Source organism: Heptranchias perlo, chromosome 6, assembly GCF_035084215.1.
Source record: "Heptranchias perlo isolate sHepPer1 chromosome 6, sHepPer1.hap1, whole genome shotgun sequence".
Classification (NCBI taxonomy): Eukaryota; Metazoa; Chordata; class Chondrichthyes; order Hexanchiformes; family Hexanchidae; genus Heptranchias; species Heptranchias perlo.
In genome coordinates, this window is record NC_090330.1 from 47,792,230 (window position 1) to 47,809,235 (window position 17,006).

General features: G+C 38.6%; 1 protein-coding gene across 8 annotated transcripts in view; it reads right to left on the reverse strand.

Moving 5' to 3' along the window:
- Positions 1–17,006, reverse strand: part of tenm4 (teneurin transmembrane protein 4) — a 414,166-nt gene that overhangs the window by 141,326 nt on the left and 255,834 nt on the right. For 6 of the 8 annotated variants that reach the window (XM_067986263.1, XM_067986262.1, XM_067986258.1 and 3 more), the window contains 2 exons: positions 15,220–15,420; positions 6,302–6,487 (listed from right to left, as the gene is read on the reverse strand). In XM_067986263.1, coding sequence (XP_067842364.1) covers positions 6,302–6,487; positions 15,220–15,420 — 387 coding nt within the window. Of the gene's footprint in view, positions 1–600; positions 628–6,301; positions 6,488–15,219; positions 15,421–17,006 lie in introns of all 8 variants that reach the window. The other 2 variants (XM_067986259.1, XM_067986257.1) reach the window with 1 other exon arrangement.

Here is a 17,006-nt window from a genome sequence, read left to right on the forward strand (position 1 = left end):
TGTTAGCCTTTGAAGGAACTCGCAGTTTCAACCATAACAGCATGAGCTGCATCCCTCTGCAATGTAATTATTTTAAGAATGTTCTCTTATTTCTCCCTGTCCTCATCCCATAGATGCATGGGTCTATTAAGCTTTGTCAGGAGATCAGAACAGTCCAAATCTGTGGATATATTTGTAAATAATTTCATTCTGCCCATTAGTATGCATTGCAGGAATGACTCCAGCAATTTTTCCTCTCCCTCGCTTCCTTCAGGAAACCTGAGGGGGAGCTTGAATAGAAAAGTAATTCATAATGGATTAAAATATCAGGTCCCTTGGACGATGGTCCAGTGCATTAACACTTTCATTTCCAACTGCATTTCTCGGCAATATTTTAAATGAAAATAACAAAATAGTTCTGAAGTATAGTAATTGGAAGCGTAGCAACAGACTGTCCACTTATAACAACTGCAAGCCAATAAAAAAACTAAGTGGACTACATCAGACTGATAAAGAATTATTGCAACAGTAACAGAATTAGAAATTCTCTGTTGATTTTAAAAGGGCATTTTAAAACAAATCATGAACAGTTTACAGAAAACATAGGAATGAAAATCATACCTTTCACTACCTTATCCAGATAGTGAGCTTGAGAGATAAAACACACAGGACATTCAGGAGAGGTTGAAATAAGAATATTTCCACTAGCTAAGAGACATTGGAGGTTAATCAATTATTACAAAACAAAAAAGAAAGCAGGATACATACATCAGGAGAACAATGTCAAGAAACAACAATGCCATTCATGTGACAAAAAAGGTTTGTGCCATTTTTTTCTTAGGTGGTATTGCTTTACCCTCATTGTTGTTTTTATATTTTTCACTACAGTAAAAATCTGAATGGGATCTCAAGGTTGAAACTAGAATTAAGTGGCGACATTTCATTGCCACAAAAACTTCACCAGCAAGAAATCATGTCCAATTGACTAAAACGGAGATACAGACTACCCAGCTTCCCAAGGACAAACTACTGAGAACAATGATGGTACAAAGTATTTTCACTGTACAACATAATAAACCCTTTAAGTTCCTGTGGCAAAGAACATACAGTTTACATGGAAATAATGCATGATTTGTGTCGCATGTAGGAAATCTGAATAATTTGTGCATATCACAAGTATCATTGTTACACATGGTTTTCCACAAGATTCTAAATATTAAAATTCCATTCCCAACTATGTATTTTTCTTTATGTCTGAATCTGACATTTTTAGAAAATGAAAATTGTTCTTTGTTTTTGTTTAAGGCACATTTTGAAACCACCAAGCATGGTGCATGGTGCATGATCAATCTCTGATGGTGAAGCTGAAGGAACAAGCAACACTTCAGTTTAAGAGGACTGAGGATTGTATGCTGGAGACGATCGCTCACATATGATGGTGCAAGGCTGTGGAGAGATTGGAAGACAAGGACTAGGATCTTGAAGTCAATTTGCTGGAGCATTGAGAGCTTTATATGGATGGAAGGGATGGTTGTACAGGAGAGAGCACAGGCCATGGATTCTGGAATAGATTAAGTTTTTGAAAGGTGGTAACGGAAAGACCAACGATGAGTCACAAGTAGTAAACATTAAAACTTAGAATTTTGTTGGGAAAGTTCAATAACAAAGATTTAAAAATAGAGAATGTACCAATCCATTTAACTGTACAAAAATAAATTCAGAGGCAAAAGAACCGGCATCTCACATATGGATATGGTTTTTAAAGCATTCTATATCTTATCTGAATTTGAAGTTACTTTTCCAAGTGGCCATAAAGAGCTCACCAATATGGAAGAGAGATACTCAAAAAGGCTAATGGAATGTTGGCCTTTATCTCAAGGGGGTTGGAATACAAAGGAGAAGTTATGCTTCAGTTGTGCAGAGGCTTGATCAGACCCTATCTGGAGTACCGCGTTCAGTTTTTTGGCTCCAAATTTCAGGAAAGGTATACTGACCTTGGAGGGGGTACAGCACAGATTCACCAGAATGATATCAGGGCTCAAAGGGTTAAATTATAAGGGCAGGTGGTGTAAATTTAGCTCATATTCCTTTGAGTTCATAAGGATTAGCGTCTAATTAACGTCTTGAAAATGATAAAGGGATTCGATACAGAGAAACTATTTCCTTTGGTGGGGGATCCACAATAAGGGGACATAATCTTAAAATTAAAGCTAGGCCATTTAGGAGTGAAATCAGGGAGCACTTTTTCCACACAAAGGGTTGTGGAAATCTAGAATTCTTGCTCCCAAAAGACTATGGATGCTGGGTCAATTGAAATTTACAAGTCTGAGATCGATAGATTTTTGTTAAGTAATGGTATCAAGTGTTATGGAGCAAAGGTGGGTAAATGGAGTTGAGATACAGATCATCCATGATCTAATTCAATGGTGGAACAGGCTCAAGGGGCTGAATGGTCTACTCCTGTCCCAATGTTCCTATGTTCCTCCAGTGCAATTAAGGATATCAGAAGAGGAACAAAACACACTAAAGTGACATCGAGATTAGGCATATGTACACCAAAAAGAAATCTTAATTTGTTACAATTTGAGTTTGATAAGCATTGTGAATTTTTTTACCTCAGTTTCAGAATCACTGATTATTCAATAACGTGTTTAGTTTTCAAGTAAGATGTAACTTGAATGGAAAGAAAAAACAGAAACCTTTTTTTGTACACTATTTGTTCCTGCATATCTATCTCTTTAACCCATAGAGGTTCCTTTGGAGATTTTACCATGTCAGTGAACAGTTCTTTTCATTAAAAGTATATTTTGTATACAGTTGGAACATAATATATAAATAATCAGCACTAAAAATAAATGATCTACTCCTCAGGATACCTTTACATGTTAAACAGCTTAGCAGCAAGACACTGCTGAATGGCATGGCTAAGTAAAACAGCCAGTCTCACATTAATCTTTATACAATAGGTTTTCAGATTTAAACATCACCATTAGTTTTCATTTCTCAATTTTATTTACACAGAACCAACATTTTATGTTAATTTAGAGGAGAAATACAAGCAAATGCTTCAGAAATGTGAGGTAATTATATCCATTTACGTCCATTTGTAAAGCAAGTCACATATTGACAGACAGACCAACAAAAGTTAAAGAAAACAACATCCATCCAAAGACTAAAACACAAATAGAAAGAAGCAATACTGTTAGCCAGCTGGAGGATGGCAATCTTTTCATTTTTTGTTTTTGACCAGAAAGGTTATTTACTTACAGTAGAGTTATCCTTATTTTGAATTAAAATACCATTGGTTTAGGACTGAGTCAGTGCTCTAATCAGGAGAAACTAGGTGCCTGTCCTTGCAATGATCCAAGGCTCTTCTTTTGCTATTCCATGTAACTCATTCCTGATAAATTTCCCATTCACTTAGGAATTGTGAAGTATTCCAGCAATAACATTAAACAAATCAGAAGTCATTGATTTTTTTCAGTGCAGCTGAGAAGGTCAAGGGATGACCTCATAGAGCTCTTCAAGAACATGCCAATAGATCATTTTTACTGAAGCTTGTATTGCATCAGGAGACTATTACTTACAATAACTGTAAGAGGATAGATAAAATAACTGAGAGGATGTTTTGAAATTTTCACTGCAGCAAACTGTTACTAATGAAACAGCTGTGCAGCTGTAATATGGGACAGATGGTACAAGTGTGGGATAAAGTCACAGTTAACATCATGAAAATAATTTGGATTGCTTCATTGTGAATTTTTTTAATGTAAAGGCAGACACACTGCTAATCCTCATTAGAATGCTGACTCAGAATTAAACCTATAGGATGTGGCCAAGAAATTAATTGAAGATGGTTCATACTTCTCCAAAACAATGAAGACATTCCAAGTTAAATCAACACAGGAAATTCCTCAAAGCTCCTCCCGCTCCACCAGTGTTACTTTGCCAGATGTGCGGCGGAAACCCTGTTTGTATGTAAACAGAGTTTCTGCCGCATTCTGATGAAGTAACGCCAATGGTCGGGAGCAGCTCCGAAGAATTTCCAGGCCATAGTTTCAGTTTTTGAACTTTTCAAATATTTAATGCTTATGGTCTTAGAATACAAATTCTAAACACCAATTTAAGAAGTAAATTTTGTTCACAGCATGCAGCACATGTAGAATTTAATGAATTAGATGTATTGTTATTTTTAAAGGATGCGGTCTTTTAAAATGCAGGTAAGATCTACGTTTGACCAATTTCACTTTTTCAAGAAAAATTTGATCCTAAAAATTTTTTTTTGGGAGGAAAATTGTATTGAAGTAATAGACTGGCATACATCAAAAGTTGACCTTACTAGAGAAGTGACTGAAATCAACAATCTAGAAGTGATTCAGCACTGAAACCTGATCAGAGTCACAAACAACATTGTGTGTGCCTGAGGTGCATTATCCCTTCTCAACTTTGCTGCATTTGACATGGTTTACCAGACCATCCTCCTCCGGTGCTTCTCCTCTGTGGTACCATCCTCATAGTTCCATTCCTACTTGTCTCACCGAAACCAGCACATTTCCTGCAATGGCTTCTCTTCCCGTTTCTGCATTGTCAAAAGTTCCCTTTGTCCCCCTCTTATGCCTTATCTATATTCTGCCTCCCAGTGATATTATCCGTAAGCATGGGGTCAGCTTTCGTATGTATGCTAATGATATCTAGCTTTATCTCTCTCCCATCACGCTTGATTCCATGACCATCACTATGCTGTCCAACTACCTGTCCAGCATCAAGTCGTGGATGAGCCAGAACCTTTTGCAGCTCAAAACTGGCAAGATTGAAGCCACCCTGTTTGTCTCCTGCCAAATGCTCCAAGCCACAGTCCCAAATTCCATTCTCCTTCCTGGATGCCCGCTCAAGGTCAACCCAACAATTCACAACCTCCGTGTCTTGCTTAACCTCACATCTAATCAATCAGCAAGATCGCCTACTTCCACCTTTAAAACAGCACTCATCTCCATTCCCACTACTTTTACTGAAACCCTCATTCATGCCTTAACTTTTCTAACGTCTCCTTGCCAGACTCCCGAGCTGCAGCCTACATAAACTTCAACTAGTCCGTAACTCCACTACCCCATTCTACCTGCACCAAGTCCCCTCCCCTGTCACTTATCCTTGGCAATCTCTACTGGCACTCTATCTGTCCACACATTGACTTCAAAATTCTATTCCTGTCTATAAATCCCTCCATAGCCTCATTCGGCCCTATTTCTCCCACCTCCTCCAGCCCTACATCCTTGCTCGCTCGCTCCATATACTCTATTGTCGGTGGCAGACCCTTCATCTACCTTGCCCCCACAATCTGGAACTCTGTCCCCAAATCTCTCTGTCTTACTTCATCCCTCCCCACCTTCAAAAGCCTCCAAATATCCACTCCCAATTGTTATTCAGTGACTCCTGCTGAAAAGTGCATGTGAGTGATCTTCAGGTGAGGACAGGATTAGATTTGGCTATGATGACCCCACTGTCAAATAGCCTATTAATACTATCTGGGCTCAACTATCAGGAATGGCCAAAAGGGCAAGATATCAAAGGGAATCTTGGGTCTATGCAACCATACACTGAGTGAAAAGCAGAAGGGAAAAAAATTACCATTTGACCAACCAATGGAATGATATTTGTTAAGGCTGCAAAGTTTCATATGCTGCAAATGTACCTAACACAAGTCATGTTGTCAAGGCCAATGGTTTGGCTGATATTTTTATTTTTGAAGCTGAGATCAAACTGAGATGAATGTTTACTCTCTATATTGTAGATCCTGCAGATTAGAGCCAGGAACTGATAGCATGGAGTAAGATCAGTGCAGTGTTTGAACAGAACAGATATTGTTCTGTGTACAAAATCGGCTTCAAAATTACCTCTGCAAATCAAATTGACTGAGTTATATTTTTTTTGAATGATCAATTCTGATCACTGATCTCAATTGCAATAATTTAAAAGAAACATGTGGGGAACTCCTACTTTTGTTGACATTTTCAACATCCCTGATACCTGTACTGCCCAATGCCTCACAATTAGTGGCAGATTTGATGATTAGAATTAAAACACACCATCTTTTTACAAATATGATTTTGAACTACCGGGTGATAGAAAGGACTTCCTATACTCCAAACTACAAAGTAAATTTAACAATGAAATGGTCAAACCGTTCCCCCTCTTCTGGCTACAAAAGGACACTTACTCATTCGCAAATGAAAATTTACAAGAAAGGTTTATAATCCCATTAAAAAACCTCTCATGCTAGACTAAGTAGCACAAATAGATTAAACATGCTTTTCTTTAGTCCTACCAATAGTGCAGTGCTCTCCATTCCACCCAGGGCTGCATTCACACTTGCCATCCTTACAGGTTCCATGCTCATTGCAGCGTGGGTGACACGCTCGCTGATCACAGGCGTTGCCCATCCAGCCTTCGTCACAGCGACAGGTGCCTCCAATGCAGATCCCATGGCCGCTACAGTCTACTGCACAAATCTCTGTGGGAGACACAGGCAAATCCTTGTATTATTGTCAAAGATGTAACAGTTCAGTGCCCAGGTCAAGCAGGAATAAAAGGAATTTTTACACTCTTGGCAGTTAATTCCTTTCAACAATAAGGATTTAATAAGAAGATTACAATAAGATAGGGATTACAGAGGCCATCCTTAAATGGTCCTCCTACTTCTCTTAGAAGCTCATGATAACTGATGTTTCTTCACTGTTCTTTTGTGATAAAAAGGATAATTGATAGATTCTGTAGGAAATGTAACAAATAGCACATTTAATTAAAAGCTTGTCAGTAGTAGCTTCAAACTTAAAACAGATGGGAAGAAAATTAGCACCTAATTAAAACATAAATGCATGAAAGTGCCACTCAGAGGAATGCAGTATTAGAAATTGTTGGTTGTTCAATATTGCTGCATAAAATAAAGAGTCGATACCTTGAGCCAACTTAAAAAAATCCTTAAAGAGCTTCAGCTTTTCAACTTTGACGTTTTTGATTCAGGACATCATAAAGATGCTAAACACTTCTTCACTACAAGAAGCATCAAATATTTCAACAAGTTTGTACACTTTTAAAATGAGATTCCAGTGAAATGAGACTTTCTTACACTTACTTGCACTTTACTTAGATTTTAGCAAAACCGTAATGGGCTGAAATTGAACTGTACAATATTAGTCACGTATTCATATGAAATTCCTCCTTGGTATTTTAATGAAGCATTAATCTGCTGAATCAAAAGATCAACACCCTTATTAAAAATATAGACAAAGGAATTTTACATGACATATTACTATCCACTTTTTTAACAAGGGTGTTAACCTGTTTATTTGAAGTACGCTAATGCTTCAATAAAATAGCAGACTGTTTTAACCAAAAATTCTTGTGAATTGAAATTGTGCTGGAGGGAGACCCTGTTAGTAATTAAACACTTGAAATAATACAATCCAAAGAACACTCTCAGATCCCATAGGACTGAATTACAGTTTCAAAATATATCTCTTTCCAAAATAAAAATGCTGCTTAATGCTCTGTAAAAGCATAATAAGAGCATAAGAAATAGGAGCAGGAGTAAGCAATACGGCTCCTCGAGCCTGCTCCACCATTCAACAAGATCGTGGCTGATCTTCGACCTCAACTCCACTTTCCTGCCCGATCCCCATATCCCCTGATTCCCTTAGAGTCCAAAAATCTATCGATCTCAGCCTTAATATATTCAACAACTTAGCATCCACTGCCCTCTGGGGTAGAAAAGTCCAAAGATTCACCATCCTCTGAGTGAAGAAATTTCTCCTCATCTCAGTCCTAAGTGATCGACCCCTTACCCTGAGACTATGCCCCCTAGTTCTAGACTCACCAGCCAGGAGAAACAGCCTCTCAGCATCTACCCTGTCAAGCCCTCTCAGAATCTTATATGTTTCAATGAGATCACCTCTCATTCTTCTAAACTCCAGAGAGTATCGGCCTATTCGACTCAATCTCTCCTGATAGGACAACCGTTTCATCCCAGGAATCAATCTAGTGAACCTTTGTTGCACTGCCTCTAAGGCAAGTATATCCTTCCTTGGATAAGGAGACCAAAACTGTACACAGTACTCCAGGTATGGTCTCACCAAATATCTGTACAATTGTAGCAAGACTTCCTTACTCTTGTACTCCAACCCCCTTGCAATAAAGGCCAACATACCACTTGCCTTCCTAATTGCTTGCTGTACCTGCATGTTAACTTTTTGTGTTTCTGTGTTACAAGGACATCCAAGTCTCTCTGAACACTAACATTTAATAGTTTCTCATCATTTAAAAAATATTCTGTTTTTCTATTCTTCTTACCAAAGTGAATAACCTCACATTTCCCCATGGTATACTCCATCTGCCACCTTCTTGCCCACTCACTTAACCTGTTTATATCCCTTTGCAAGTGCTTTGTGTCCTCCTCAAAGCTTACGTTCCCACCTAGCTTTGTATCGTCAGCAAACTTGGGTACATTACACTCGGTCCCTTCATCTAAATCATTAATATAGATTGTAAACAGCTGAGGCCCAAGTACTGATCCTTGTGCCACCCCACTAGTTACAGCTTGTCAACCTGAAAATGACCCGTTTATTCCTACACTCTGTTTTCTGTCTGTTCGCCAATCCTCTATCCATGCTAATGTATTACCCCCAACCCCATGAGTCCTTATCTTGTGTAACAACCATTTGTGTGGCACCTTATTGAATGCCTTTTGAAAATCCAACCATACTACATCCACTGGTTCCTCTTTATCTACCCTGCTCGTTACATCCTCAAAAAACTCTAATATGTTTGTCATACACAATTGCCATTTCATAAAACCGTGTTGACTTTGCCTAATCACATCATGATTTTCTAAGTGTTCCATTACCACATCCTTAATAATGGTTTCCAGCTTTTCCTGACAACTTATGTCAAGTTAACTGGCCTGTAGTTCCCTGTTTTCTCTCTCCCTCCTTTCTTGAATAGCGGTGTTACATTTGCTATCTTCCAATCCACTGGGACCGTTCTAGAATCTAGGGAATTTTGGAAGATCACAACCAATGCATCCACTATCTCTGCAGCCACCTCTTTTAGAACCCTAGGATGTAGGCCATCAGGTCCAGGGGATTTGTTGGCTTTTTGTCCCATCAATTTCTCTAGTACTTTTTCTTTACAATATTAATTACGTTAAGTTCCTCTCTCTCATTAGACCCTTGGTTCCCCACTATTTCTGGTCTTTTTTTTGTGTCTTCTACTGTGAAGACAGACACAAAATATCTGTTCAACATCTCTGCCATTTCCTTATTCCCCATTATAATTTCTCCTGTCTCAGCCTTTAAGGGACTCACATTTACTTTTGCTAATCTCTTCCTTTTTATATACTTGTAGATGCTCTTATAATCTGTTTTTATATTTCTTGCTAGTTTACTCTCATATTCTGTTTTCTCTCTCTGTGTCAATTTTTTTGCTCATCCTTCGCTGGTTTCTAAAACTCTCCCAATCCTTAGGCTTACCACTCTTCTTGGCAACATTATAAGCCTCTTCTTTTAACCTAATACTATCCTTAACTTCTTTAGTTAGCCACGGATGGATCACTTTTCCCGTGGAGTTTTCATTTCTCAGTGGAATGTATATTTGTTGAGAATTCTTTCTTTCAATGTTCACCATTGCTTATCTACCATCATATCTTTTAATCTAATTTCCCAATCAACGTGAGCCAACTTGCCCCTCATACCTATGCCACTGGCTTTGTTTAAGTTTAAGACTCTAGTTTCGGACTTAAGTACGTCACTCTTGAACTGAATGTGAAATTCTATTATATTATGATTATTCTTCCCCAGAGGATCCCTTACAATGAGATTACTAATTACTAATTAACCCTGTCTCATTACACAAGACAAGATCTAAAATAGCCTGTTCCCTGGTTGGTTCCACCACATATTGTTCCAGGAAACTGTCTCGAATGCATTCCATGAACTGGTCCTCCAAATGACTGATGCCAATTTGATTTGTCCCCCACACTTACTGCATTACCTTTGTTACAAGTTCCTCTTATTTCTTGATTAATACTCTGTATACCTACTGTTAGGGGGCCTATAAACTACTCCCACCAGTGTTTCCTACTTCTTGTTATTTCTTATCTCCACCCATACTGATTCTACTTCCTGACCTTCTGAGTCAAGATCCTTCCTCACTATTTTCTTTATCTCATCCTTTATTATCAGGGCTACCCCCCCTCCCCCCAACTTTTCCATTTTGTCTGTCTTTTCAAAAAGTCAATGCCCTGGAATATTTAGTTCCCAACCTTGGTCACCTTGCCACCACGTCTCTGTAATGATCTCTGTTTGTGCCATTAATTCGTCTATCTTGTTACGAATGCTTTGTGCATTCAGATAAAGCGCCCTTAATTTTAACTTTTTATTATTTTTCCCTGATTTGACCTTATTCACTGATGCACTATTACTGTCAAACTCTCTGTCCCTTCCTGTCACATTCTGCTTATCTTTATCCAAGTTGCTACACTGCTCTATGGCCTTGATTTTTCTCTTTAGGTTTATAAATTTCCCTTTACCTGAACCCTCCCCCACTTTTTGCTTGAAAGCCCTATCTACAGCCCTAGTTATTCGATTCACCAGGACACAGGTCCCAGCCCGGTTTAAGTGGAGCCCGTCCCAACGGAACAGCTCCCTCTTTTCCCAGTACTGGTGCCAGTGCCCCATGAATTGTGCCCCTGTCTCCCACACCACTCTTTGAGCCACGCATTTAACTCTCTGTTCTGTTTGACCCTGTGTCAATTTGCGTATGGCTCAGGTGATAATCCAGAGATTATTACCTTTGAGGGTCTGCTTATTAATTTGGACCCTAGCTCCTCAAACTCCCTCAGTAGAACCTCATTCCTAGTTCTACCTATGTCGTTGGTTCCTACGTATAAACTTGCAACATCCAAGTATCCATCCTGAAATAAAAGCATTTCAGATTTAAGTAGATCAAGCCCGGTTAATCTTAAATTATCAAATTTTAATTGCAGAACTGCTTGATTTTATGCTTCAGTTACATTGGCACATAGGATTTTCAAAATATTTAATTATGGAATTATTACTCTTATGATTCAAATGAATGAAGTTGAATTAATTGCTTCTACTGGTTGAATGCAGATTATTTGAATGATGATGTAGTTTGTTGCAAGCTTGGAGCTATTTGACAGGATACAGAGCTCCACAGATTATCACCTGTTTATTCATGTATAGTCCAAACTTATGACTCGTATAAATTAAACTAGTTTATGTAAAGAATTAATTAGGGTATTAGTTAAGCACTTCAAAGTTTGCAGAGTAATAATTGGAGAACTAAAAAGGGGAATGCACAATGGGAAGTATTAGGGTACAGAATATATTTCATGAGTGAGGAAAAACTTTGCAGTCACAAATAATAAGTTGTGACTATTGCTGGCAAGACTGACAAAACAACGGCATTTTCAGTATAAATGAAAAAAACTGTTTCTAAATTCTTGAAGTAAAATCTCAGCAGGTATATTCACATAAGGTGGATTTGTAAATGGTTTCCAGCATGCGCCTTTTTAAAAAAAAATCCACTGAAAGAAGCTAAAATCCAAAGGAGTTGGTTTAATTATTGGGGTGATATGTTGATTTTCATAAAGAGATGGACAGAGATCCAGACAGTGAATGATGAAAATTAACCTGCTGCTAGACATGACAGAGGGATTCAGAAATTCTTTAGGTTTAGTTTTTTGTGAGTTATTAAGAAAACACATGGGGGTAGAGTTTCCACTTGGGGCGCAATCGGGAAATTGCAGACAAAACTGCAGTTACAGTTCAAGTTTCTGCTAAAATGCATTTGCTTAATCACAAATGTAAAATCTTCCATGAACCAGTGCAATCAGGCAGTGTAATAGAACGTAATAGTTTATTTCTTTTTCTTTCCATTAAAAGATACTCATTGATGTATTTAAGAGTGGTAACCTGGTGCAGGTTTATTAATGCAGCTGAAAATGGGTTCTCACAAAAAATGTGCATTTTTGATAAAAGTGTCCAGTCCTCCACCTGTGAGTAACCTGATTTTAAATCACTGAAAATGACTTTAAAAAACTATACTGAACCATTTACTAGTTTCATTGGTGTACACTAGTCAGTTTCTGGGTAAATTAAATATTTTTTGATATGTAAAATCTTTTAAAATGTGCCTAATGGTGCCTGTGCATCTAAGAAAATTAGCATAATTTGAAGAGCCTTCCTGAACCAGCAAAATCGGCGGAAACTTGCAATGTCGAACTGGGGATATGGACAGTTTTGTGGGAGAGGCCTGATCCGGGCAAATTGAATCTTAAACCAGCGTAAAAGAATGCAAGAACCTGAAAGTAAGTGATTTTGGGCGTAACCCACTTGCGTTTAAAATTCCCAATCTTTTGCGCTGGTTCGGCCGATTGCGCTGGAATCTGGGTGCAAAATTAGCGGAAACAAATGAAAACTCTACCCCACGAAATGTAGCAGGAGCACATGAAGGTGACCTCTTTCAAAAGCTGAACTTGGAACTCACAAACAGGATGTACACCATTCCCAGCATCATTTTTTTTTATTCGTTCATGGGATGTGGGCGTCGCTGGTGAGACCAGCATTTATTGCCCATCCCTAATTGCCCTTGAGAAGGTGGTGGTGAGCTGCCTTCTTGAACCGCTGCAGTCCGTGTGGTGAAGGTTCTCCCACAAGAATTTTGCTAAAGCTGCTCTAAACAAAACATGTTTGGCTAAATACAGGATTTCAGAATATCATTGTTAAATGTTTTGCTGTCTATTAAGCAGTAAAGAGTCAGATTTCATTGATCACAACTTAAGTTTAAAAACAGAGAAATTTCAGTTTATAGCCTCTGCCCAGCTGCATCTCACAGCAGAAGAAAGACAATATTTCATATATTAATTTTCATTCTTTTTGTTGCTTTTTGTCAAAACCACCTTTCCCCTCTCAACACTTAAGGGAAAATTAATTTTCTCATGATCAACTCAAAATATAAACACATATAATATGGTGTGATAGTGTCACTGAGTTATGACAGTTCACTGCTCGAACACCAAACTTTATTAATGCACAACAGAAAGTTCAAGGGGAATAAAATGAAACAATAACAGAATTATAACAACTCTTAAAAAGATTTAAAAGAACTTTGGTTCAATATTATTGCATAAAACCTTCAAATTCAAAACAGGCTTTACAATTTTGAAATTCTATTTCCATTGTAAAAGTTTTTAAAATGGGCAGTTTTTGAGGAAGCCTATTTGTTGCAGTGAATTTGGTGTGCTAATGCACTGTGTTACAGCTTGTGTCCACAAGTTCCTGATCGGTGATTTCTCCACCTTAATCTGATTATCATGGGAAGACTTTGTGTGTAAGCCCAGCACTTCCCTGGAGGGAAGGAAAATTGCCATGCAAGTCAGCTAGTGCCACCCCAAAGCACCAGCTAACAACTGGCTGAAAAATGGTAATATTAATGGCTTTCCTTCTCAGCTGTGAAATGATGGGGTGGTAAAATGGGCCCTGAAAAGGAAGGGGGCAAACAGCTTAAAAATTAGAGTGGGGGAAACATGCCTTGAATTATGGGGTAAATTTTCAATTAGTGTTCCCAGTGCAAAGCATAATGCAACAGAAGCAAATATTAAGAGTCTGGGCAGGAAGGTCAGTGCAGCCAATTCGCAACCTGTGTGATTTTCCATCCATTAACGTTAATATATGTCACTGAGTTATTACTGCAGTGATTTTACATCCAAAGTTAATTTCATTTATTCAACGGAAATTCAAAACACTTTTAGGGTGCATTTACACCATATATTTAGCATCCGTGCAAAGTGGTTTCTGCTTCACCCTAACTTGGGTAGTGTAAATTAAAAGTCAGGGACTGACCTGATTCTGGACCGAAGTGAAGTGAGATTCCCTTCCCCAGAGAGTCTCATGTCACATCATGTCAAGGTCAAGTCAGGCCATGACTCCAGATTCTGGCTGCATTTACACAATAATTGTAATGTCCCAGTGCTATCAGAAGATACAGTAAAAGTGGATGAACCTGAGCTAACCTAAATGGAAACTAGCAATTGTCTTGTATAAGGGAGATGAGCCAGGGTCATATATTATAAGAAGTGGCAATCAAATGTTGAGAAGCAGCAGAAGTGATCTCATCAAAACATCTGAAAGGGTAGAGCCAGTGTAAGAAGATCTGATGGAGAAAATTAAAACAATGGAAAAAACTAAACCTGAGATTAGTAACAGTGATCCAGAACAGAGATATCCAACTAAGATCTGAAAGGGATTTGACAATTAGACTTATAGTTTACCTGCATGGTAATTTAATCATATAATAATCCCTATTTACTGCAGCATTTATTTGAAATGTTAAATAAAAAAAAAACCCATAAGGGCTGATTTCCCAATCAGGTGCTCCGATTGAGGAGCAATGGTTGAGAAATCGTGGAATTACATTCCATGCTTTTCGGTCCATTTAAATTAATGGGTAGAAAATCAAGTGCTGTAGGCCTGCAATTTCCTGACCAGCAGTCTCAGCAAGTGCCATTCCTTGCCAGGAGTTCCCGATTGGGGATTCAGCCCTATATTTTCCTGGAAGAAAGAGAAATTTAATGATATGTTAAAGTTGTACCTAACCATTTAGGAGTCAGAGATGGGATTGATATATAAACATTGTGTGCTTAGGATGAAAGCAGATACTTTGAATAAAGCTTGAGATCTGCTATAGAAGGTCTCCTAAGAGGAATTGTTTAAACACACTACTGTCCTTTACATATTGGTCCTATGCTCAAGTAATACACAACTGGAAAGAAAAAGTATAGGAATCGTTAGGTTGGCTGTAGAAATCAAGGAATAAAGAAAATAAGAATGCTTAAGACAAGTAAGAACAGTTTTCTCATGGGATGTGGCAGTTGGAAATTTAATGATTATTGTATCTAGTTTGCAGTTTTTAAAAAGATTGAAGATTTAACAATTATAAGTGGTGTTAAATACTTCTAAATTCTGACCTGTCAGTTCCTTTTTAAATGAATAAGAAATTGAGTATTAGCAACCGCAGTACCCCAGTGACACTGTCCCGCAGACATCACTAAGGTACGAGTAACATGTTACAGAGGCTCTAACCACTTTTGGCTCCCTCACAACAAAGCTGTGGACAATTGTATAGTTGTTCCCCGAATATAAAAGTTGGAATGGTTGAGCGTATTACCCATAGAACAATCGTGGCCTGTCCAGGTAAGGTCACAGTTGCAGGTCTTTGAATCTGATCGGAATGTCCCATGTCCTGAACACTGATCTGCACAAGCTGTTCTCGAAGTCTCACAGTTAGATCCACCCCAGCCAGTGGCGCAATGACATTCTCCACGGACACAAACTCCTCGTCCAGAACATGTTGAATCCAAGCAGTCCACTGAAAAATAATAAGACAGCAACCAGCTTTAGAACCGCAAATCTATTATACTCAAACCTTTATTTAAGATCCCATCGGTTAGCATAACAAATTCACAAACTCTTGTCTCACTGCCATATAAAACCACTCAGGGGTCATAAAGATATCAGCTATTATCACAATTTTATGGGAAAAAAATATTTACTTGAGCCACAATCTCAGCTGCAGTGACACTCTGAGGTCACAAGACTGCCTGACTTCCAGCAACTGTGTTCACTATGAGTGGCTAATTTGAGCTGCATTAGATCTGAAAGCTTTTCAGAACCAATGCACAACATCATTTGCCTCAAGGAAATTCTGCTTTACAGAAAAAAAGGGCACAACTGAAAACTGCTATGGGGAAAGGCCATGCACAGAAAGCAATGTGTGAACAGCACTAATACTATAGTTATGCTGAAGGGCTGGACTAGAAAGCAGCTCTGAGTATTTGCAGTTTCTCTTTCTTATTGATGATACCATCCTGCATTCATTGCAAGGCAATTTGTTTTGTGAATTTTGTATTCATCAAGGTACTACTGTGGAATTTTCATCTCCATTTTCCACTTTATATTAAGGGCACTCAATGGATAATTTTCCAACTTTGTGTTGCTGGCAGGGAGCCTTGCTAGGAGTGTATATTGGAAAGTTGTGGGCACAATCCCCATGATTCTCCAATCTTTTGTCTGGGTGGGTTTTAAACCTAGGTCCCACAGGTGAAAAGTCAGCATTAAACCCTCTGCATCACCCAATCCTTCCATTGCAGGATACTTTCACCAACAAAAAAGCCAACAAAGATTGTCTGCTGCTAATTAGCCAGTCTTCTGCCCTCCCATGTAGTCTCAAGTTGTTTTCATTGGTCTAAGGAGGATTCAGGAAAAAGGACAACTTATAACAATAAAACTGAATGCACCATAAACTTCGTACAGGTGCAGTTTGCTCTTTATGAATTGTTTTGGGTTTTCAATTTTTGGGCAAAAGGTTAGTCACAACAAAAGAGCTTGATGTGCTGCCAGAATGAAAGCATACGAAACATAAGAAATAGGAGCAGGAATAGGCCATATAGCCCCTCGATCCTGCTTCGCCATTCATGAAGATCATGGCTGATCTTCAACCTCAACTCCACTTTCCCGCCCGATCCCCATATCCCTTGATTCCCCTAGAGTCCAAAAATCTATCTATCTCAGCCTTGAATATACTCAACGACTCAGCATCCACAGCCCTCTGGGGTAAAAAACTCCAAAGATTCACAACCCTCTGAGTGAAGAAACTCCTCCTCATCTCATTCTTAAATAGCCAACCCCTTATCCTGCAACTATGCCCTCCAGTTCTAGACTCTCCAGCCAGGAGAAACAATCTCTCAGCATCTACCCTGTCAAGCCCCCTCAGAATTTTATATGTGTCAATGAGATCACCTCTCATTCTTCTAAACTCCAGAGAGCATAGGCCCATTCTACTCAACCTCTTCTCACTGGACAACCCTCTCAGCCCAGGAATTAATCTAGTGCACCTTTGTTGCACCGCCTCTAAGGCAAGTATATCCTTCCTTAGATAAGGAAACCAAAACTGTA